This window comes from Capra hircus, chromosome 26 (assembly GCF_001704415.2).
Source record: "Capra hircus breed San Clemente chromosome 26, ASM170441v1, whole genome shotgun sequence".
Taxonomy (NCBI): domain Eukaryota; kingdom Metazoa; phylum Chordata; class Mammalia; order Artiodactyla; family Bovidae; genus Capra; species Capra hircus.
In genome coordinates this window covers 18,447,333-18,470,808 of record NC_030833.1, presented here as the reverse complement: position 1 = coordinate 18,470,808, position 23,476 = coordinate 18,447,333, and the positions used below count along the sequence as shown (strand labels likewise).

Below are 23,476 nucleotides of genomic sequence, written 5' to 3'. Positions count from 1 at the left end.
TGAAGTATCACCAGAATCCCCAAATGTGACGAACATCAGCTTCGTAGTAACAATCATGGTCATGGAGCTGGCATTTGTTTCTCGAGCACTTAATCATCTCCTGGGTGCCACCACGTGAAGTCCTGATTTGACAGTGTCTCTGATCAAAAGAGCTGTCGTGCCTCCTATTTTATAGACGAGAAAACTGGAGCTCAGAGAGGCTAGGTGTCCTCCCAAAGTCTCTGAGGGTCTGAGTGGTGGTCTGGGATTCCCTTGGGCTTCACGGGTGGCACTAGTGTTAAGAATCCTCCTCCCAACGCAATAGACACAAAAGATGTGGGTTCAATCCCTGGGGAGGGAGTTCCCCTCAAGTAGGAAATGGCAACCCACTCTGTTATTCTTTCTGGATAATCCCATGGACAAACGAGCCTGGCAGGCTGCAGTCCATGGGACTGCAAAGAGTTGGACACAACTGAGCAACTGAGCACTTATTACTCCTGGGATTCCTGCACCAGAATTGGTTCCCCTTCCCTCTCTTTATAAATTGTACCTAAAACTTAACTCCCCATGTGTTCGTTCTGGACATCTTTGTATCTCACTCGGCTCGTTTACAGCCTGGACTTTTGCTCTGACCATTCTCAAAGTACATGGTCAGCTCAGGAGGAAATCCACTCTGGTCTTTGGACTGAACCAGGGTGCCCATGGCTGATCTTGTTTTTCTGTCCGACTGTGGTGAGCCAGAGGCACCAGGAAGGTCTTCAAATTTCTCTTTCCCCATGGTGTATCCCTTCTTTAGGCAATATTTTTAATGGACCAGGTTGTAAATCTTACTGACATCTCCAAAGAAAGATAGAGGAGTTAAAAAAAAAAAAAAATCAAGACATGGCCTGGGAGAAAAGCGGTAGGGTTTTTTTTTTTTTTTTGAGATTTTTTTTTTTTCCTTAGTCATTTTTCTTTCATATGCACATTGTAAAGCCTTTTTTGGGTGATGATTTCGTGTGGTTTCTTGGTAGCCCTGGAGCAGCAGCTGCTGAGCCTGACCTAGTGCATGGCAGCCCCCTGTCTGTGGGCCAGCTTGTGCCTTATGTATCTGCTGTTTGCAGAGCATGAAAGGGAAGAATCAGAATTCTGCTGGGGTTGCAGACGTTTAAGAACTCTCTTTAAGTCTGAGGGTCAGTTAGAGGGAGGAGATGCAATGGCTTAGAACACCAGGCCTGCAGCTGAGCTTTGGTATACCCAGTTGGAGACCAGACATGCAGAAGACCAAACGTGGTAACAGAAAAATTCCACTTGACCAGAAGGCTGGGAGTGAATGAATTGAAGGATGGGGGTGGGAATAATCTGGAGAGGTGAGGCTGGTTAACTAGGGGTGTTTTCGGTCACTTTGCTTTACTTCGAGCTGAGTGTTCATTTCCCTTTAAAGCTTAAGATAGTATCTGAGGATTTACTTTTTTGGATGGTTTAGAATTGTGCAATAGCTCCAGGGGTTTTATTCTGTTGATACTGATCATGTTAATAGCAATATTATTGCTTGTAATGATATAATAGCATTTACTAAGCATGTGCCATACGCCAGGCACTGTGCCAAGCGTTTGATCCTCACGAGAACTTGGGAGATAGGCTTTTGTGTATATTCCCATTTTACAGATGAGAAAACTAATGCTCAGAGTAATGCAATGATTAGCCCAAGCTCACCCTGCTTAGATGGTGTGCTTTGATATCTTTTTTTAAAGAACTCAAATTTTCTTTGAGTTTCAGCACTTGGCCCACATTGGGTACTCCGTGCATACTCTGGTGAGTTGAATGGAGTTACAGAGCTGGGGTTTGAACCCAGGTCTGAGCTGCTTCTGAATGTGATTTAGGAACTTGGTCTGAGTGTGTGCAGCCCCCATGACCCCTGTTTTGTTGCTCTAAGTCCTCACAGTAGTAGATTCGATGAACCCAGTTGGGGCTCAGTGGTCCAGAAGAAAGGGAGCAAGGCGACTTGGTGGAGGCAAGAACAAGGCTTCTGGGGTCCTTTGACATTAAAGCCATGGTGTGGACTGTCACTCAAGACAATGTGCTGGATTTGTTTCCTCTTCAGTGGCGGCATCGTGTGATTCACTTAGTGACCCCTGTGTCTGCAGAGCGAGCTGGGCCTTTCAGGTGGATGACTGGACAGTCACCTGTACCTGAGGAGCATTCAGCGGGGCCTCGTGAACTTGGCTTCCCCTCATTTGGGTGTCCGGTAATTGAGACAGCGCAGTGGAATTCTCAAGGCAAAGCCCTTTGCCAGGGTACATAAAGGCAGGAAGGAGGGATCTATTTTAAATACTCGAATGAACAGTTTCTTACTTTCCCGTTTGCGTGTAGACAGTAATGGTGGGTCGTTATCAGCTGGTTTGTTCGTCAGGCTCCCAATGCGACCAGCCTCTCTGTTGACTTCCTGCATTTATTGCACAAAACTCACGTGTCTCTTTTACTCCCTGCAGTGAGATTGCTCGCTCCATGAACTCAAACCCCACTGGCCTCCCATCACACACATCAGGAAGGTGTAGTTTACAGTGGCGCATGACCACTCAGACCCAGCCTAAGAGGGAGGCATCTTGCTGTTCCCATGCCATTATCCTCATTTTGCATCGGAGGTCAGGAAGCTGAGAGAGGTGAAGCCATTTGTCCAAGATCCTAAAAGTACTAAGCTGCAGATCCTGGATTTGAAACCAGGCATTCCAGCTCTCTGCTGGTCTGAGTGAGGTTTTAGGTTTGTTTTGAACCAAACTGCTTCTTCTAGAAGCTTCTGTCAGCTGACTCCACAATGGGGAGGAGTGGTGACCTCTGTCCCTAGGGTCAGCTCAGGCTAGAAGAGAGCACACAGACGCTGTTAGATGGCTAGAGAGACAGTTCTTAGTTCCTCGCCTTGACCACCCAGCCCTTTTTCGGAGATGAAGCCCCCTTTGACCTGAAGTCTCCTTTGACCTGAAGTCTCTTAAGTTCAGCTGCCTCCCACATCTCTGTGCTGCTGTGAGAGGCTGAGCCCTGAACTTTCTTCTCCCAGATTTCTGGGAGCTCTCGAAGTGGAGATGGCCAGGTTCTGTGGTCAGGGCTGGTTGGGATTACAAATAAACTGAAGCCTGGGAAACTTTCTTGCTATTAATAGTGCAGACCTTTGGGGGAGGGAATAACCAAACTTGATGCTGTTGGAATTGATTTTGCCTGTCCAGATGACATACTAATGAGCTAAGTGGTTAGCTTAGATCGTTACTGCGCCTTCCCCAGCCAAGTTCTTTTAAAGCCTAAAACCACAAAAGCAAAGAACAAGTTGGTTTAGAGACGCACAGTGGCCCTGTTGAGCACGGGGAGGTGGTCGGCTTGGGCTCACGGGTGGGAGAGTGAAGGTGGTGCTCAATTCAGAGTGACTTGTGTCACCCAACTCCATTTCTCTGCCTTGTGTTCCTTTTTTTTTTTTGGAACAAGAATTTGTTTTGTTGTCTGGATTCTTTTTAAAATTTAGTTTTTATCTTATCATTGATTTGCAGTGTGGTTAGTTTCAGGTGTATGGCAGAGTGATTCGGTTACAGGTTTACATATCCATTCTTTTTCAGATTCTTTTCCCATGTAGGCTACTACAGAATACTGAGGAGAGTTCCCTGTGCTATGTACAGGAGGTCCTTGATGCTCTGTTTTTATATACAGCAGCGTGTATATGTTAATCCCAAACTCCTAATTGATCTCTCCTCCTGCCTTTCTCCTCTGGTAACCGTTAAGTTTGTTTTCAAAGTCTGTTTCTGTTTGGTGGATAAGTACATTTGTGTCTTTTTTTTTTTTAATATTCCACATAGAAATGGTATCGTATGGTACTTCCCTTTCTCTGTTGTCTGAAGTCTTGATGGAGGTATGTCTGTCCCTTCGGTGCCTTTGGGTTATTTTGGAAAGTTTCTCTCCCAGCTCAGAGTATGTCAATCCTTGTGCCTCTCCAGGGAGAAAGTCCCTGTCAAACAGCCCCGAGATCCTGTCTCTTCCAATCACCCACTTTGACTATAACACCCATTGTTCTGCTCCCCCTGCCTCTTGGCATGTTCTGGTCTTTGTATACAATTGAAAACACACAACAGCCCGCCGTGTCCCGAGTGACTGGCCTGTCCTGGTGCCCCACGGGAGCCTCGGGAAGCGGACAACTGTATTTCCTTCCCCGAATGAGGTGATTGCCCTCAAAATACCTCCTGGTGGTTTATTAGAGGAAGCCACGGGCTGGGATCAGAGACAGTTTCTCGGGCCTGAAGCTTCCTCTCCTGCCTCTTCCTTCTAGATCTTTCTCCCCCCACTTTCTCTAGATCTTTCTCTCCCTATATTGAACCTACCCCTGCACCCCCCAGCCCCCCAGTGGTATGCTGTCCCCGGGGGTGGGAGCAGCCCCGCGTCTTTCTCCACGATGCCGCGAAGCTGAGCCGAGTGGCTTGATGGCGACCTGTCCTCACTCGTCCCTGTGAGGAACGTGAGGGAAGGAATGTGGGGTGTGGACTTCCCTGAGTGACTGGGCTCCGGCCAGTGGAGTCCGCCAGCGGACGAGAAGTGTGTGGGCAAAGGGAACTATTGTGTGAGGCTTCTCCGGACAGAAAGCCTGCCTTCATCTTTCGCCGCGCCGAATGGACAATTGAGACATTCAGCCGGTGTCTGAAAGGAGAGTGGGCCGGAATGGTCTCGCAGACCTCCCAGACGCTGGCTTGTAGGGGCAGCAAATAGAGACGGGGATTACCAACAGGAGAAACAACTGGGGCTGAGTCCTGGGAGAGAATGTTTATTTCCTTGCTCTCTAGGAGGGATCTGGAAAGAGCCGTAATCCTGGGTTAGGAGTAATTTGTTACAGCAAGATGATACTTGAGTGGCAGGCCGCTTCTGGCTGAGGCAGCAAGACTTGCGTGCAGGGGGGTCCGGGGGCCTCCAGAAGGTCAGCCTCACTAAATCTTCCCCCCTGGCCCGGGGGTTCGTTCCTCCCCCGGCAAAAAGAACCATCGCCGTTGCTTGACCTTTCGGCTTCCTGGGTGTCGCGTTACGAAGCATCTCCACATGCTTGTCACAGCTAGAATCGGACAGTAAAAATTCGGACAGGGAGACCTTGCTGGAGCCACCGACCTCTTTCAAATGTGACAAGAGGGGGAAAAAAATACAAAGGGAACGCAGGCTGCTTCAGGGTTTCGGTTGGAGTTTGAGGATGGGAGCGGAGGTCTGTCTTGCGTTTGGTTCCTACGTAAACTTGACTAAAGCACCTTAATTGGTTGCTTATTGGTTGCCAGGACTTTGGATGTTCTTGTCAAGAAATGTGGAATTATAGGGAGAAGGCCCGAATCAGAAAAACCCAAGTCTTGAGAGCTCTCGGCCAGGGAGAAAGGAAGGAATTTTTCAGCGTTCTTCATTTTAATATCTGCTGTGATCTGATCATGCGTGCATTTAAAATAACCCTTCCAGGTCACCAAGACCCTGTTACTGTCTGGCTTCCTACCTGTCAAGGGTCATCCCATGGCTCTGTCTCTTAACAGTTTCCACGGTAGACCTGTAACTTATGACTTTTAAATCCCTGGTGCAGGTAGGGGAAAAAATAACTGAATCTTAACTCTCTTGAATTTTATGTTAACTCTTTTACTTGATTTACACCATTTATCCTTTGAGTTCTGAAAGCTGGTGAGGAAGAAAGCTGGTGAGGAGGTCTGTCAGATTTTAGGTGGGCAATTCCATGCCCATTTTTTAGATGAAGAAACTGAGGTTTCAGTGACCTGCCCCATCGGGGATAGCGGAGGATGGACGGCAGGATTCAGGTCTCTGAACTCCCTGTGGTTCTGCTGACTCAACTGCTCCGCTCTGTTTGATTTTAGCCACAAGCCTTGAAACAGCACACAGTTCTGTTCCTCTCTCCCAGGCTGTTCTAATCCAGGGTGTCTAATTCAGGGTGATACAGCTCTCATGGAGTTCTCTCTCACCTGCCATTGTAGCGGTCCCTCCTCAAGGGTTTGACACCAACCAAAATCACATGTGCAAATTGTGAGTCCCACAGAACTTGGAAGATTACGATTTCTGTTTTCTTAAAGAATAGGTTCACCTGTTTTTCGGTTCATTCTTCGGCGTTATGGGTGGAGTCTGTGTAAATGTGTCTGTTCTCTCCTGCCCCGCTGGTCTCCTGAAATGAATGTGAAAATTGTCAAATGACTTGGTACTTTTTTAAAAAAAAAAAATTGGAAACATTGAGATCTAATTCATATACCATAAAATTTACTCACTTAAAGTATACAGTTGCGTGGGTTTTAGTTTATTCACAAGACTGTGCCAATGTCATCACTATTTCCAGAACATTCTCATTGCCCTGAAAAGAAACTCTGTACACACTAGCAGCCACCCCCTCATCCTGTATACCTGTACTGCCTGACAGTCACTAATTTACTCTCTGTCCCTATGGATTTGCCTGTTCCAGGTAGTTCATATAGAAGGAATCACGCCGTATGTGACATTTTTTGTCTGCCTTCTTTAAGTTAGCATGTTTTCAAGGGTCATCCGTGTTGTAGTGTGAGTCAGTATTTATTCCTGTTAGTTGCCAAGTAATAGTCCATTGTATGGATATACCACATTTTACTTATCCATCCATCAGCTGAGGCTTGGTGCGGCCTTTTGGCTCAATGTGCTCCATATTCTGAGTTCTCTTGATGGCCATACTTGGACCCTGATCTGCTCTGGATCCAAGTATGGGACTTCCAACTTATTTTCCTGGTTTTGCGCCTGCAACCACCTCGCGCTTGTGAGGGAGCAGGCGGTAATTAGGACATTACAATCAACAGGACTGCTCGGCCTTTTCATAAGAAACAGTAATAAAAAATGTGGTGGCTTGCATTAAGAAGACTGTAAATGTTTCTCTGTCTAAAGGTAGGTTGTCTCTAGTTTTTCTTTCAGTGTGAGGCCCCTCCACTGACACGCGAGCCTTTGTTGTTTGTCAGCTGCCATCTGGAGGCCATGGGGAATGAGCTGCCTGTTGTGATGCTGAAGACCGGGCGGCCTGGAGTCAGAGGACCAGGGCTTCCCCTCTCGTGTTTTCCAGTGGCTTCATGTCCTCTGACCCATGGCTCAGAGACTTGAGTACTTGCAGCAGGGCTGACATTTCTTGGAACCAGTGGCTTTTTTTGTGGGGAACTCGGTCTTGAAGCTGGTTGAAGACTGTAACATAGATGCTCTTGGTGGGGACTTTTGGTCCCGACAGAGAGATACCCTGTCTCTCTGAGGCTGGTTTCCTGCTGGTCTCTGTGTAGAAGTGGGGGCTGTACCCTTTTCCCCCACTATGCCCTCCCCTGGGTCACCCATTGCCCATTCTACTCAAGTCTCATTTTGAGTTCTGGCCTGAAAATACCCAAACATTACATTCTGGTTCAGAATCTCTAGTACGTGCATAATGAAGTCACTTAATTTCTCTCTATCTCACTTTCTTTTGAAACGGATTTGGAGATTATCTGCTATGACGCTTAAAAAGGATGTAGTGACAGTCATTTTAGACTGAGTCTTTGGAAGGGAAGGTGGAATCTGCATACGCTTAGGGAGCTCTTTATCGACACTACAGTTCAGTTCAGTCGCTCAGTCGTGTCCGACTCTTTGCGACCCCATGAATCGCAGCATGCCAGGCCTCCCTGTCCGTCACCATCTCCTGGAGTTCGCTCAGACTCACGTCCATCGAGTCAGTGATGCCATCCCACCATCTCATCCTCGGTCGTCCCCTTCTCTTCTGCCCCCAATCCCTCCCAGCATCAGAGTCTTTTCCAATGAGTCAACTCTTTGCATGAGGTGGCCAAAGTACTGGACCTTCAGCACTGGTAATTTATGCTAATAACTGATCACCGGAGTCACTTGGCAAGTTGGGAAAATGAAAATACAGACTCCTGGGCCCCCTCCCAGGTGGTTTGACTAAGCAGGTCTGGAGTGGGTCAAGAGAAAAGTTTCTAAACAAACCAGCATGGTATATGAACCAGGGATCATGTCACCATCAAGAACTAAATCTTTTTTCATGATGTTTCCTCTTACCTTTCTTGTGTTCATCCTTGTACTGCTCATTAGCTTCTTGTTTCATTGGCTGGGTCCTAGACAGCTTTTCTAGGCCTCAGAATATGTAGCCCACGTTGTACACTAAGCATGTACTTGGTGAATACTGTAGGAATCCACATGTTAGAGCAGAAGGGATTTGGGGGGTCATGTTCCTCAATTTCCTGCTGTGGACTTAGGCCCAGAATGGGGAAGAGGTTGCCCGGTGAAGAAGTGAAATTGGAATGATGGCCCAGCTAGCAGCAGAGCTGGGTCTGGAAAGTAGGTTTCCAGACTCTATCCCAACGTGTGACTCCTAGGAGCACACAGTCATAATTTTCAGATTGACTTTTTCTGGAAAGTGGAAGGGAGGCCTCGCCCCAGCCCAGGGGCCCATCTGGGTTTGAGAAGAAGGTCCTGGTGACAGCCTTGTGCTTCCATGAGCTACTTGTACTTCCATGAGCCGCTAGCCCATAACCTCTCTGCAAAACCACTGTTGCTAAGTGCAAAAATATCTTAGGGTCCTAAGTTGAATAGTTGTAGAGGTTCAAAGCAGGCAATCCCAAGTTTTGGTTATTGGATTTTTTTTGTTTCTTTGTTATTTATTTGTTTGTTTAGCTTTGTTTCTCCATTACTATCTGTGTCCTCAGAAACTCTTGCAGAAATAATTTTTTGGTGGCCTTGGAGGAATGTAGTTGAATGTTTGCCCAGTGACCTGTGGGGGAGAAGAAAGATGGTTAATGGTGGAGGTTCGTTTATCCCTTTGGGGACACCTTGAGATGTTCCCTTAGCTGTACCCTTTGGGACGCTGATCCCTGGTTAGAGTTCAGGTGAGGATGCCTCACAGGTGATAAGAAACCCAAAGAAGGTAGAGGGGGGTTGAAAGATAGGTCAGGATGTGGTTGAAACATCTTGGTGACCAAATGTTATTTCAAAGGATTGTTACGAGTGTGGTTATGAACTCTGAATACTCTCTGAATGTGAAGCAATACTATTAATATGGACCCTTTAGTTATTATGATTAGGAGCAAAAAGTTTAAGGATTTTATTTAAAGAATCTTATCTACCTAGGGATTATCATACTAAGTGAAGTGAGTCAGAGAAAGACAGATATATGATATCACTTGTTTATGGAATCTAGAAAAATGATACAAATGAACCTATTTATGAGACAGAAATAGACTCACAGACATAGAAAACAAATTTATAGTTCCCAAAGGGGATGAGGGGAAAGGGATAAATTAGAAGTTTGGGATGCACAGATATACACCACTATTATGAAATAGATAAGCAACAAGGATTTACTGTATAGCTATATTCAATATCTTACAATAAACTATAATGGGAAAGAATCTGAGAAGGCACACACACACACACACACACACACACACACACACACACACACACACACACACACACACACACACACACACACACACACACACACAGACACACACACAGACACACACACAGACACAGACACACACACACACACACACACACACACACACACACACACACACACACACACACACACACACACACACACACACACACACACACACACACACACACACACACACACACACACACACACACACACACACACACACACCTGAATCCCTTTGCTGTGTACCAGAAACTGAGGCAACCTTGTGAATCAACTATACTTCATTTAAAAAAAATATATAACCAACGGCCCATAGAGCGAGAGCTATTACATTGTTTTGCCCAAATGCCTTGATCACTCTTTCCCTCCCCACCCCCTGGCCCTTTCCCCCATACTGTTTTTCTGTTGAGAAATGGGGTTGTGACTTTAAGGGAAACATTTCTAAGTTCCCTTATGTCAGTGTCATTGAGAAAGATAGGGGGAGGAAAAAAGAAAAAGTCAATCTTCTTATTGAACGTTTTTAAAGCTTTTTTCCTTTTCCAAATTCAGAATATACCTAACCTTCTGAGATCTTTGGTTTTCTTTTCCTAGCTAACGATAGTACTAACATAGTACTTATGTTAATTCTCAACCAGTAGCAATCATGTGTTCCTGAATTTTCTTCTGTGCTATTACGCTTCATAGGCCAATAATGCCTCTTTAAATAGAACCTCTATCTTAGGTTCTCTGTGAATTTTCAAAAGAAGAAATTCTTAGACTTTGTTTTAACCTAGAACGGGACAGCCTAATCTCCTATACCCTCTGCATCTGCATTATTAAGCAGACCAATTTTATAATGGGGGCTCTCGAGGATCCTGCAGGATGTAAAGCCTTCTGAAGCAGTCTCACATAGTTCCCACTGTTAGGTATATATGATCACTGTTGACTTTTGGAAACCTTTTGGTACCGATATGAGGGTGGGCTAGAGTATGAAATTAATCACAGATTCGTATATGTTAATCATGCTGGATAAATTGGGGTTTTGTGATCCCCAGGGCAAAATTGCTTCCAGTTTTGAGAAATGAAATAGGTTTAGGGCGTGACAGCTGAGCCTGTTCCTTAACAGACCTAATTTTGTGGATGTGTGTTAGGGGTGATCCTCACAATACGAGCTCCTGGAGAAGCGTGTCTGTGCCATCAGCATTAATATTCGGCTTTCTGTTGTCTCACTCTTTTCCTGTTTCCCTCTTAGGATGAGTGGCTTCTGGTGTATTGTGTTAGTTGTTCAGTCGTGTCTGACTCTTTGCGACCCCATGGACTGTAGCCCGCCAGGAATTCTCCAGGCAAGAATACTGGAGTGGGTTGCCATTTCCTTCTCTGGTTTGGGGGGGGTCTTCCTGACCCAGGGACGGAACCCAGGTCTCCTGCATTGCAGGCAGACTCTTTACCATCTGAGCCACCAGCCTTTCTTTTGTAAAGTTCATTGATGAGAACATAATCATGTTTTTTACCTTCTAGAACAAAGTTTTGTCGTAGAGTTGGCCTGGTCCCTGATGAGCCTGCAGGGGGTAGGTGGGAGCAGGTTGCCTTACAGGGGAGGAAGGATGAGTGAACTTGCATGTCATAGGCTATGGCTGGCAGTGCTCTCAGTGTGGGGTGTTTAGGCAGAGTATTGACTTTCCATTTTATAAGAAACACAACATGTACAGCTTTCTGGCACTAGCGAGTGAGGAAGACCTCGCAGTCCAAATTTGCCATGAGGATGGTTTCCAATTAATTTGAATTCTTGTAAAATGGATTTTCCTAGGAAAAAGCACCCCTACTGAGAAAAGGCTTGGATTGAAGAGGCTGTTTTGTTGTGGTTGATTTTTGTATTTAGGTAAAGAATGCATATCAGGCCAGGAGAGGGGAGCAAGGACTTCAAAATGTAAAAATCAAGCCCTTTTCTGGGTGATAGTCCTTCTATGGGAAGGACTGTTTTCCAAAAAGAGACTGGCTTCATCTCCATTGAACAATCTGTCCAGGTTCACGATGCCCCTTTCCCACACTGAACCCTGCGTTTTGCCCGTGCCAGGGACTGATGCCGTCTCTTGGTGGCAGATGGGGTTGGCACAGCAGGGGCTCGATTCCAGCGTTGTGATGCATGGAAAATCTGCAGGAGAGGAGCATCCGCACCTCGAGAGTCGATCCCAAAGCTTCCAGGGCACGGCACCCTGACCTGCGGGATGTCTGCCCCGTGGTCTTATGTAGTGACTCCTGACACGTGATGTATCACCAGGGTCTCCTGGGAACTGGCTGAGAACATCTGGACACGTGGACCTTTTCCAGTCAGAATTGCTCAGGCCTTGGGACTTCCATTTTGGAAGGAGGGATGGTTCTTCCCGTTGAGACTGTGGTCTAGTGGTTGGACCTTGTGACTGGGAGTCACAGCCAGAGAGCTCAGATGGCTTTCCAAGCTTTTTCCCCTCCAGCTTGAGTCTGCCAGGGACGCTTCATCCACAGCATTGCTTTTGGGCCGCTGAACGTGCTTTTCTATGTGGTGGCGTGTGCCTGTCTGCCTTTAAGACCCAGTGAAGGAATGTGTTCCATCTGACATGATTCAGGTGTCTGCACACTCAGCCCCTAAGCTAGGGATGGCAAACTGCAGCCCACGGGAGAAAGCTGTCCTGCCTGCCACTTGCTTTTGTGCAGCGTGTGAGCTGAGAACAGTTTTCATTATTTTTAAATGGTTGAAAAAGATCAAAAGGAGAATAATATTTCCTGACCCAGGAAAAGACCCAGGAAGATCACAGTACGTTCACATGTCAGCATCTGTAAACAAAGCTTCGTTGAAACACAGCCATGACATAACACATACATGTATTATTGCCTGTAGTGGCTTTTGTGTTACAACAGCAGAGTCTAGCTACAAAGTTTAAGGTATTTACCATCAGGCCTTTTATAGGAGAGGGCTTCCCAGGTGGCACAGTGGTAAAGAATCTGCCTGCTAATGCCAGAGACGCAAGAGACCCAGGTTCGATCCCTGGGTCAGGAAGATCCCCTGGAGGAGGAAATGGCCACCCACTCCAGTATTCTTGCCTGGCAAATTCCATGGACAGAAGAGCCTGGCAGGCTACAGTCCAGGGAGTCGCAAAGAGCTGGACACGACTGAGTGCATGCTTGCACACGCGCGCGCACACACACACACACACACACGCACACACACACACACACACACACACACACTCCTTTACAGAAGTTTGCCAGCCTTGCCTTGAACAAATAAGGGGTGGTCTCCGTGTGCCCGTCCATCAGTGGAAGGGAGTGATAAAAGTACCCTCTTCTTGCCATCCTTGTCATGGAATTGGGACTCATGGGGACGGGGATGCCTTTTTGGAAGCAGACCCTATCAGGCCCACTTGAGTACCTACTCATCACCAGGAACGTAGATCCTGGAGGCAGCTTTTGATTTCGAAGACCTTCCCCGTTTGCCTTTGCTTTTGCTTTTTTATTGGGGAGGGTGGAGAAGGAGAAATCAGAGCTGTGTACCTTTTTCTTTTCTTTTTGCGGACAGTTCGACAGGCCTTTAAACCACCTTGATTCCTTTCAGGCCATTGGTGGTGTGTATATATATTCAAGACTTGGCCCACAGGTCCAAAGCTTGCTCCTTGAGATATGTCATAAAATGTGATGGTGGGGGGGCAGGCGGGAAACCCTAATGGGCCATGACCAGAACATTATTATTAAACAAAGGATGAAATGCTTAAGCCAAGATGGCCCTATTTACTTATTTATTTATTTTTACAAAATGAAAGTCGAGTAGACTCCATTTCAACAGTTTTCAATGCAGGAATTCCCACAGCCCCGTTTGATTGCAGTTTGTTGAAAAGTTTAATGTTTTTGTAGGCAATTCATAATTTCCACGTTGAGCAGCCCAGAAGGAAGGGAGCCTGGAGCCCAGTGTTGTTTTTATAGTGGGATGGTGGGAACTTTTTTTTCCCTTCCCCAAAAGGATATAAAACCGAAGTTGAACTGTTGGGAAAACGTGGCGTGGTGATCCAGCCCTTCCGTCAGTCCGAGATGACTCCCCCTTCAGGTCTTCCTTTAGGACCCAACAGAATAGAATTTCCTGCTGCTTCATGTCTCCAGGAAGGAAAAGATTTTCCTCGAGACTATAATAGTACCTAATTTCCTTTTTCTTCCCTTTATTTATTTATTTTCCCTATTAATAAGGACCAATTGTAGAAGATGAAGGAACCTGGGAAACCCATCACTTTTGCAGGAGGTTAATAACTTCCTTTAAAAACTCCTGGCTTAATACTTAGTTTCCCCAAAAGGAACCTCGTCAGCCTGAGTGCCAGTCAAGGCCCAGGGGATGGGCACAGCCTCCTGGGGACCCAGCCATTCTGTGGGATCGAGTTACAGCGGGATGGAGAGGTTGGGGCTGTCACTGCAGAGTGGCTAGAGTCGGCAGGACCCGGGCTGTCTTCCCCGCCATCTGGATCTGGTTAGCTCTCTCTGGGCAGCAGGGCCGAGTCTCATTTCCTCCAACCAGTAATGTTATATAGGCGGTGATCCTGGGCTGCCCTAACATAATTGAAAATTATGTGTATTGTAGGCTCGGAGCGCTGAAATGTAGGCTCATAAAAGTATGTGGAGCAGGTAGCCCGCGGAGATTGGATGTGGCACACAATGAAGCTTTTATGTAAAGTAAGAATTATAAGTCCCCGCATTAATATTGCATTATGGGTATGATCATTCTTGGGTGGGGTCCTTAGGGCTGGCCTGTCACCTCCAACAAAGCCTAAATTTCCTCAGTCTGGGGAGCTGGTATTTGGATTCAATCAGATCAGTTTTTGCAGATGGCCAAAAGCTCATCTGTGAATCCAAACCTCTCAACTGAGGGCAGAGGGAGGTGGAGGTGTGTGGCGACTCGGCTTGGCGTTATTCTTCACAGGCTTTTATGTGATGAAGAGGTGAGTGTTGGCGGATGTCCATTTTGGTTGGCCTCAAGGAAATGACTCTATTGAGTGGTTTTGACCAGTGAGGCCCATATATTTATGTGGCAAGTGAGAATGGGAAGAAGTAAGGGTGAGACCAGGAAGAAGAGACTCCCATAGCCCGCTGGCTTGGGTTATAGGGCTGAGGGAGACCATGGAAACATTTACTTCAGTGGCTCTTAATTTGGGATGATGTTGCTTCCGGACAAATGTTTGGAAATGGTTTAATTGAAAGGGTCACTGGGCGGGGTGTGCCTGCTGACATTTCCTGTCTGGGGGCCCAGAATCCTAGAAGTTCCGACAGCTCCTCATCCACTCCCCGCACAGCTGATAACTTCATTTATAGAGGAGACACCAGAAGGTCTTGTGGTGAGTTACCAGAACTAGTAACCAAATTTCCTTACCACAGGAGGCTTCTAGGTGAAAGTTCTGAAGTGGCAGAAGTTGCTCCAACTCCGTCTAGATCTAGGCTGGGTAAATGACAACTCAGTTTGGCAGGTAGCTCCCGGGCTAGGTCTTCTAGCTTTAGGTATCACCAAATTTGGTTTTAATTTGCTGGGACAGTCATGTATTTGAGGAACCCATGGAAAAGCTTGTGGATAGTTTTGGCTCTAACACCCCACGTGGGAGTGGAGCAAACCCTTCTTTCTTTCTGGACTTCCCTTTGCTGTCCGTTTTTCTTCCTGTCTGAGTCCTTCTGACTTGACAAGACCTCCTCTGTTCAGTCTTCCTCACCTCAGTCTCTTTCCTCAGAAATGCACCTTCTCTCCTGGCATTCCCTGGCCACCTTCCCCGAGTCCCTGTCAGAGCCTCGCCACGTTCTGTCCTGACTTACCTGTGGTGAGTTGGCCCCCTCACGTGAGCCTAGGCTCTCTGAGGAAACACATGATGCTTCGCAGGAAGTCTGTGCATGAGACAAGCTTTAATCTGTGTTGCTCAAGTAAAAGTTTCTATAGAATTAGTGATAAAACTAGCCTCTGGAAAGACCAAGATGGCGCCATCTCCAATTGACCTTTGGAGGTACAAAGGCTAGTGTGGACGTCCTTGTTAAAAACCTTAGCATCGTGTCTTTAAGTTTTGCTTATTCGTGAAGTGAAACTGGTGTAAAGTCACCAACAAACGTCAGATGCCTGCAAGTTGCTTACATGTGTGTTGAGTATCTCTGTGACTAGACAGGCTGCCTCCTTCAGGCTCCCCCACATGCACGATGGGGAGCTGGATCAAGTGGCTGTTCTCTGAAAGGTGAGGTGTCACTTTGGACGGAAGCGGCGCACTTGCTCTAATGTCATGTGTTCATTTTCTGTCTCAGAGAAGGATAGAGAAGGGCCCATTTGGTGTATACCTTTGTTTTTCTCTATGTGGTAAGACGTGTGTTATTTAAGAATTTCTTTGACCTTTTGTGAATGTAGAAATTGCATTGCGCCCTGTCTGTGCATCTCTTAATGGAGAAATACTTTTTGTTTTGCAAACTTTGGAATTGGATGAGGAATTCCATGCTCACCTTACTTGAGTAACTTCTAGTAAAGAACAGCTACACATATATACTCAGCTTTCTTGAAGGTGAAGGATGATGGCATTTTAGAAATGAAGGTTGTTGAAAGAGCAGATTTGGAATTGATGGTCTCCTTGAGCACATCTGTTGGCTTCACAGGTGACGCCAGTAGTAAAGAACCTGCCTACCAATGTAGGAGGCATAAGAGACTCGGGTTCGATCCCTGGGTCGGGAAGATCTGTTGGAATAGGAAATGGCACCCCACACCAGTATTCTTGCCTGGAAAATTCCATTCCATGGGCAGAAGAGCCTGGAAGGCTACACAGTCCATGAGGTTGCAAAGAGTTGCACTCAACTAAACGACTGAGTAGGGTATCCATGGCTTGAGACTTCATTAGCTTTATTTCTTTAGAAGAGAGGTCTCCCTTCTCTTCTCCCCTCTCCCCACTGGTTTTCTCCAAATGAGGCGGTATCAGTGATATCATTTTATCCCAGGCCATGTAGTTTGAATACAAAGACATAACTAATTGCTAATAATATTGGTGCTCCATGCATGTGGCTGTTGAACATGATCTCCAGGGAAGAGCCTGTCAGTGCTGCACGACTTTGCTGTTGTCAGTGTTCCCCTGGTTTGCTTGCTTTCGCGTTTTTTTGTGCCTTTATTTGCACATTTTAAGTTTTGCAGTTTCTGATCTGTGTGTCATGTATCCTAAGACTCTTGGGGTAGCTGTGTCGAATTTCTTTTCTAAATTCGTTTTCCATGTTCATTTTGTTTGCTGTCTCCAGTATCTTCAGATGAAATGGCCACTGCTTGATGTCCAGGCGGGGACCCTCCAGAGCAGACAAGCCCTCAAGGATGCTCGCTCTCCGTCGCCAGCCCACATCGTTGTAAGTGACCTTACAGAGATGTTTGCTTCTTTTCTTGTGGGGAGATAAAATGTTCTTTTGTTGATAACAGACCTTGCTTATCAGTTTCTCTTTTGTTAAAAATAGTTCTTTGGGGGCATATTCTTGGATATGGTTTGTATCTAGAAGGCACTTGTTTTTTTGCTATTGGACCTTAATGATTGGTATCTACCTGGAAATGTTCCCACTACCCTTTTCACCCAGTATTGGGTTAGAATCTAGCTTTGTGGGTTCCAGTTAATAGGGCACAATCACCATGGTGTGGGGAAGATTGGAAAAGATATTCAAGCAACTTAAAAAATGTACCCAAATCTTTGCTGAAAAAGTCATTTAGGGGAGGTGAGTTGCAAAGAATTAGGAAACTCAAAAGGGAAATCCTGAATTTGAGACTTTCCAATCTTATTCCCCTCATCCCCTACCCCCAACACACTCACCAATTTATTATCCTAATTATTGGATAGGAATAATCTAGACTAACATCAGAAAGATTTCATCTGGGCTGATTGGAAACGTAGAGTACACATGAACTTGGAAAAGCTTAAATTAAATTTAATGTGTACATCCGTGGCTTTGAAAGTGTGTGGGTTTAACACAGAAAACATTTGTTTGTACTACTAAGAGACTGCAACATAAAGTATGTGTCTGCATATATTTTTAATGCACTTTCTCCGGATTTTGTAGATTCTGAAAGTGGAGTTTATAAATTAACCTCTTGAGAAGATAACTCAGCCTTATTAGAGTATTTTCTTCTATATATTCCTATCATGAGCTGGACTTCATACTTTTGAAATAATTAATGGAAGATATATTTTTATAATGAATTCATGACAGGTAGAATTATGCAAAGCATGAAACAATTCATGTATATTTTATTTAAGTATCACAAAATGTTATCCATTAATATATTTTGCCTCTGTGTTACTTTTAATTTCTAAAAATGGCAAAATAATTTTCTTAAGTAGAAAAATCTTAAGATACATTGTGTCAAATTTCAGGCTAACTGCCTCCTTATTTTGTAACTTGTTATAATTGAGCATATATTATTTAAGGAGTTTTGCCTCTTATATGAATATTAAATATGTATATGGTATGTGTGTATATCTCACAAAATAATTGATTTCTGTAAAACCACTTCTTTGAGTCATCGTTCGTGAAAAGGTCTTACGAATTCTTAAATGAGGCACGTAGAAAGAAGGTTGACATTTTCCAGAAGCTTCCTCCTTCCTCCAGTCCCTCGATAAAATGGATGCTCATAATCACACATGCTCTTACAATGCTAAGATTTCAGGGCTGGAAGTAACCTTAGATCAGCTAGGTCCTACCTACTCTCAGAAAAGGAAACGGGTCCAGAGATGCCTTAAGTGAATTGCCCAACGTCACACGCTGTGTTAGCGGCCAGAGTGGGAACTGGGCCCAGTTCTCAGCTCTCTTTTTGGGGCCTAGTGGACTGTTCTCTCCTAAGGGAGTCAAAAGTAACTCTCTGTGACTTGTTCTGTTTTGCTTTCTCTAAATTGGCTCACTGTCAAAGACAGTGTCATAGGCATAAAGAAGTTGTTGGCTTGGGGTTCTCATGCAGGTTTCTCCCAGAAAAATGAATGCCATGAAAAAAAAAAAACCATATTTTAACAATCCACAAAGATTGTTTTACAAGTCCTTGAGGGTACAGTGAGGAAGCCAGTCTGTTTCACTCTTCCTGCCTCCCTGAATTTCCCAATGGGGGTCTAGGTTTGAAATTTATTTTTCTGCTTTTGGAAGTGCTGGGCAGAAGTCACCCATTTCTTTTTGGGGGTGAGCCGGGAAGTGTAGGAAAGGGATGCTATCTTTAAAATCTCTTGGAGATGTTTCTCTCTTTGAGTCTGGAGAGAAGACACATTTCTTAGAAGTGGTCCAGAGGGGCCGCAGCCCCCTGGTGGGTGTGGCCTGGAGGTCCAAGTGTTATCCCTGTGCAGGAGTGGGATCTGTCCTTTGGGAGAGAGGTCAATGATTGCCCTCCTTCCCTCTGTCCCTCTGACTCCCCAGATCCCATAGGAGCAGTTGCCGCAACTTAGGCCCTAGGCACTTTGTTTTCACGTGTACGAGTTAACAATCCGAGGAGCTGGTAAAACATTTTTGCAGAGCCGATGTGGACTTGGCGAGGGGCGCAGTGAAGGGACTTGGGTTTCTTTTTCCTTTGCTGTGGCTTAGGAGGCGTGTTGACCATAGCAATCACTGTGGAGCCCACCCCACCCTTCTGAGGGAGACCCTTGTCGATAGAAGCCGCAGCTGGCAGCTGTAATCCGATCTTGTGTTATCTGCTCCTGGGGGCCTAGGAGTGACACTGCATAGAGGTTGTATAGTGGGTTGGTGGTGAGAGTGGGCTTTGGGAGCTGGAGAGAGGAGAAAAGCCATGAACTTGGGCAAAAAGGAAACCAAATGAAATACTTGATGCTCGTGGCCTTGGAATGGTGTCTTTAGTTTATGCGTCAGCCCTGTCATTGTGCATTTCTGCAGTCTTCACGAGACACCAGGACAGAGGAGGAAGAGGTATTGAGGGTGGGGAGGAGGTTAGTAGAAGGAGAATGGAAAGGTAGGGGGAAGAAAGTCTGGAAGTTGTTGACCTCTGGGTCACATAGAGTTTTGGGGGATTGAGGAGTCGTGTACCTTGGGAGTATAAACTTATGATCACCTTTTCATTGAACGCAGGGCAGTGTGTCAGCCCAAACCAGCTTGGCAGGTACGGTGTGTCTGTATTTATACAGGGAGCATTCTGGATTGTGGCTGATGCATCATTTGGGTCTTTGTATATCTCGGCATTGGCCAGGAGACTCTGGCTCTCCTTCAGATTCTCTGATGAATGGCTAACTTTTCTCCATCACTGGGCTCTTCCTTACTTTCTCGTTTTTCTTTCTCTTGAATAAGTTTGCCACATCACAGTGTTTCATCAGACCTGTTTCAAAATAATTGTCTGAGGATTGCTTCCTAATTTCTCCGAAATTTGGATTTATTGTAATTTCGGCGCCAGGCTGTTTCATAATTATTTCTAATGTTTTTATTTTGAAACTAGAGAAGTGTTCGTTCAGCGTTTGTTAGTAATCATTAGGGACTATAGCTATCACAGGTTGCTAGGAAAATAACTTGCTGTAGTACTCATGGGGGTAGGATTTTCAGTTGGGAATTTAAAACGTTTTGTTGGCATATTTTAATCTGATTGGATTTTTTTTCTCATGTGGTATGTGGGTTACCACATTGTAAAAAAAAAAAAAGGATGTGTAGAATGAATGTTCTTAACAAGTGGAGTTCAATTGATTGAATGATGTTTATATGAAGGAACAAGCCCCCAATACAACATCTTGTTTATTATAATCTGATGGCTCCTACTCTATGCTCAAAATAGAGTAGAAATGATCCCCCAAGGGTGATGGTTTTTAACTGTTTTTTTTTTTTTTTTTAAACTGTCCAAAAAAGTAGAAATTTAAACAACAGATCTGTCTCTCTCTCCTCCCTTGGATTTCTACTCTTCCTTTCTCCCACAGAAATTCATGAACTTTCTAAAGTCACAAGATCCTCTCCTTTCCTCAGCTTCCCCATACTCTGTTTTGTAGAACTTGCTCCTGTTTCTTTCTCTGTGGTGTTTATATTTTTAATTCTTTGCTCTTTTAAAAATTCCTTCTTCCAAAATGAGTGCCAGGCAGCTGGGCTGTGCTAAGTGGTGGTGTTTGAGTCTTGGCCAACCCACTCCCAGGGCCCCTACGAGGAGCCCCTCTCTGGACACCGCCCCAGGTGTCTTTGCTATACAAAGACTTTAATTTAACTTCCTTTGTACCCAGCAAAAAAAGATTCTGTGCCCCAAATGGTGGTATTTTGGTATAGTATGTATCTTACAAAATGGCAAAAGGCTTCAGAAGTTCCTACCATTGTGTCTTGGGGGTTTCCTTTTGAAGTAGACATGGAGTTTTTACCTTGGGGTGTATTTCTAGCGGTTCTGAGTCTTATGTGTTTTGTTGTGTAATGAGCATGGAGGTGTGGGATGAGAAAGCTGCCTGAATCCCGAAGAGCAGAGCCCGCCAGACTGGAGTGTGTGCTTCTATCATTTTGTTGTTGTTACTGCTTAAATGCTGAAAGAGAGCAGGAAGGCCCTTATGAAATATAGCCTGATGGTAGGGCTTCAGACAGGGTGTCTGCTGTTTGAGTTGAGCGTTTTCAGCTCAGAGGGCATGCGGAGTCTTTGGTTGTTTCTGAAGAATTTGGGCATGGGGTGCGGGGGTACTGAGTTGCAGTTAATAGCAATCAATTACTTGGAGAGCCTCCTCTTCGTTATTAAGCACACACGGATGTTTTGCTGTGTTACTTGGGTTGTATTCTTCCTTGTGCTGTCGGATGCTTGGCGGCAGTGGCTACATGGTAGGAGGCTCTGTCCTGGACACTGAGGTCCAGCAGAACTGTCGCAGCCCCTGGCTGGGTGGGAGGCTCTGTGTTGGGTGCTGTGAGGGGTTACCAGGCCTGTGAGGGTATGTGATCAAGGAGCTGGGATGTCTTCTGAGAAGCTGGTGAGGATCAACAGGCCAGGATTGTCCCCCTGAGAAAATGGCATTTAACATGTGATTTGAAGGATCAGTTGGAGTTGACCAGGTGAGGGTATGAGAGAAGGGATGGGAGGTGAGAAAATATTCCAGGCAGAAGATAAAACGTGTAAAGGTCCTAAAGAAGAGAGAGGCTGGCTGTGAGAGGAGCAGGATGCCAGCTACGATGGCTGCTCGTCATGGGGCATGGAGACAGTGACTTGGGTAAGATATGGTGACAATTTGATGTTTCATCCCAACTGCCGTTGTGAAATCATTGAGGGTTTTGGCTTGGGTTACGCTGCTGCCGGTGGGGAAGGTGAAGTGGACAGATTTGGAAGGAGGGGCCGTCAGTAGAACTGAGGGATGGATCAGATGCTGTCAGTAAGGGGAGAAAGGAGGGTCAAAGGTGGGTGGGTGGAGATGCCATTTGCTGAATGGGAAATACTGGGTGGGGAGAAGGTTTGGGGTGGAAGAGTTGTCTTTAATTAAAAAATTTTTATTCCAACTTTATTGAGATACCATCAACATATAATGTTGTATAAATTTGAGGTGTACAGTGTGTTGATTTGATATACTTATATGTTCTAAAATGACTATTTCTGTTGCTAAGACTGCATCCCATTACATAAATACCATTTCTCTTTTGTGGCAAGAATATTTAAGATCTACTGTCTTTTAGCAACATTCAAGTACATGATATAGTCTTGTTAATTATAATCATCATGCTGTACGTTAGGCTTCCAGAACTTATTCCTTTTATAATTAGAAGTCTGTACTCTTTGACCAGCATCTCGCCATTTTCCCTAACCCCTGGGTCCCTGGTGGACTCTCTGTGTGGTTTTTTCTTAAGATTTCACTTGTAAGCAATACCATGAGATACTCTTGAGAGTCCCTTGGACTGCAAGGAGATCCCACCAGTCAATCCTAAAGGAATCAGTCCTGAATATTTATTTGTAAGGACTGATGCTGAAGCTGAAACTCCAATACTTTGGCTACCTGATGCAAAGAACTGACTCATTGGAAAAGACCCTGGTGCTGAGAAAGATTGAAGGCAGGAGAAGGGGACGACAGAGGATGAGATGGTTGGATGGCTGGCATCACTGACTCGATGGACATGAGTATGAGCGAGCTCCAGGAGTTGGTAATGGACAGGGTAGCTTGGCGTTCTGCAGTCCATGGGGTCACAAAGAGTCGGACACGACTGAGCGACTGGACTGATGCAGTGTTTGTCTTTGTCTGACTTAGCGTAATGCCTTCAAGGTCCCTCCATGTTGTCACAAATGGCAGAATTTCCTTCTTATGGCTGAATGCTATTCCACTTGGTGTATGTGATACATTTCCTTTATCTGTTGGTCTGTTGATGGACATGTAGCTTGTTTCCTTATCTTGGCTGTTGTGCGTCACACTGCAGTGAACAAGGGAGTGCACATCTCTTGGAGATCCTGTTTTTGTTTCTTTTGGATATACACCCAGAAGTGAAGTGAAGTGAAAGTCGCTCAGTCATGTCTGACTCTTTGCGACCTTGTGGACTATACAGTCCGTGGAATTCTCCAGGTCAGAATACTAGAGTGGGTAACCATTCCCTTCTCCAGAGGATCTTCCCAGCCCAGGAATCAAACCCAGGTCTTCCACTTTGCAGGTAGATTCTTTACCAGCTGAGCCACCAGGGAAGCCCAGGAGTGGGTTTGCTGATCATATGGTAGTTCCAGTTTTAATTTTTTTGAGGACTGTCTGTGCTGTTTCCATAATGGCTGCACCAATTTACATTCCTGCTAACAATATAGAACATTTTTTTTTTCCCATATCCTAACCAAAACTTGTTATCTCTTGTCTTTTGCTGACAGCTGTTTTAACAGGTATGAGGAGGTAATTCTTTGTCGTTTTGATTTATATCTCTCTGATTAGGGATGTTGGGCATCATTTTGTGTACCTATTGGTATATTTCACGTACCTTCTTTGGAAAAATGTCTCCTTTTAAAATTGAAGTATAGTTGAGTGAGTTGTATTTTTTTCTTTTTTTTTTGGCCACACTGCACATCTGGCAGGATCTCAGTTCCCTGATCAGAGGTTGAACCTAGGCCATGGTAGAGGAAGCTCCAAGTCCTAACCACTGGACCACTGGGGATTTCCCTGAGTTGTCTTTTTTAGAGAGATTAAGATACCAGGTTTCCTGACCCCACAGAGC

The 23,476-nt window shown here is 45.3% G+C and overlaps 1 protein-coding gene across 35 annotated transcripts in view; it reads left to right on the top strand.

The window, feature by feature from the left end:
- Positions 1-23,476, top strand: part of TCF7L2 (transcription factor 7 like 2) — a 200,368-nt gene that overhangs the window by 61,977 nt on the left and 114,915 nt on the right. For all 35 annotated transcript variants that reach the window (XM_018041243.1, XM_018041212.1, XM_018041213.1 and 32 more), the window contains one exon: positions 16,631-16,732. In XM_018041243.1, coding sequence (XP_017896732.1) covers positions 16,631-16,732 — 102 coding nt within the window. The remainder of the gene's footprint in view (positions 1-16,630; positions 16,733-23,476) is intronic.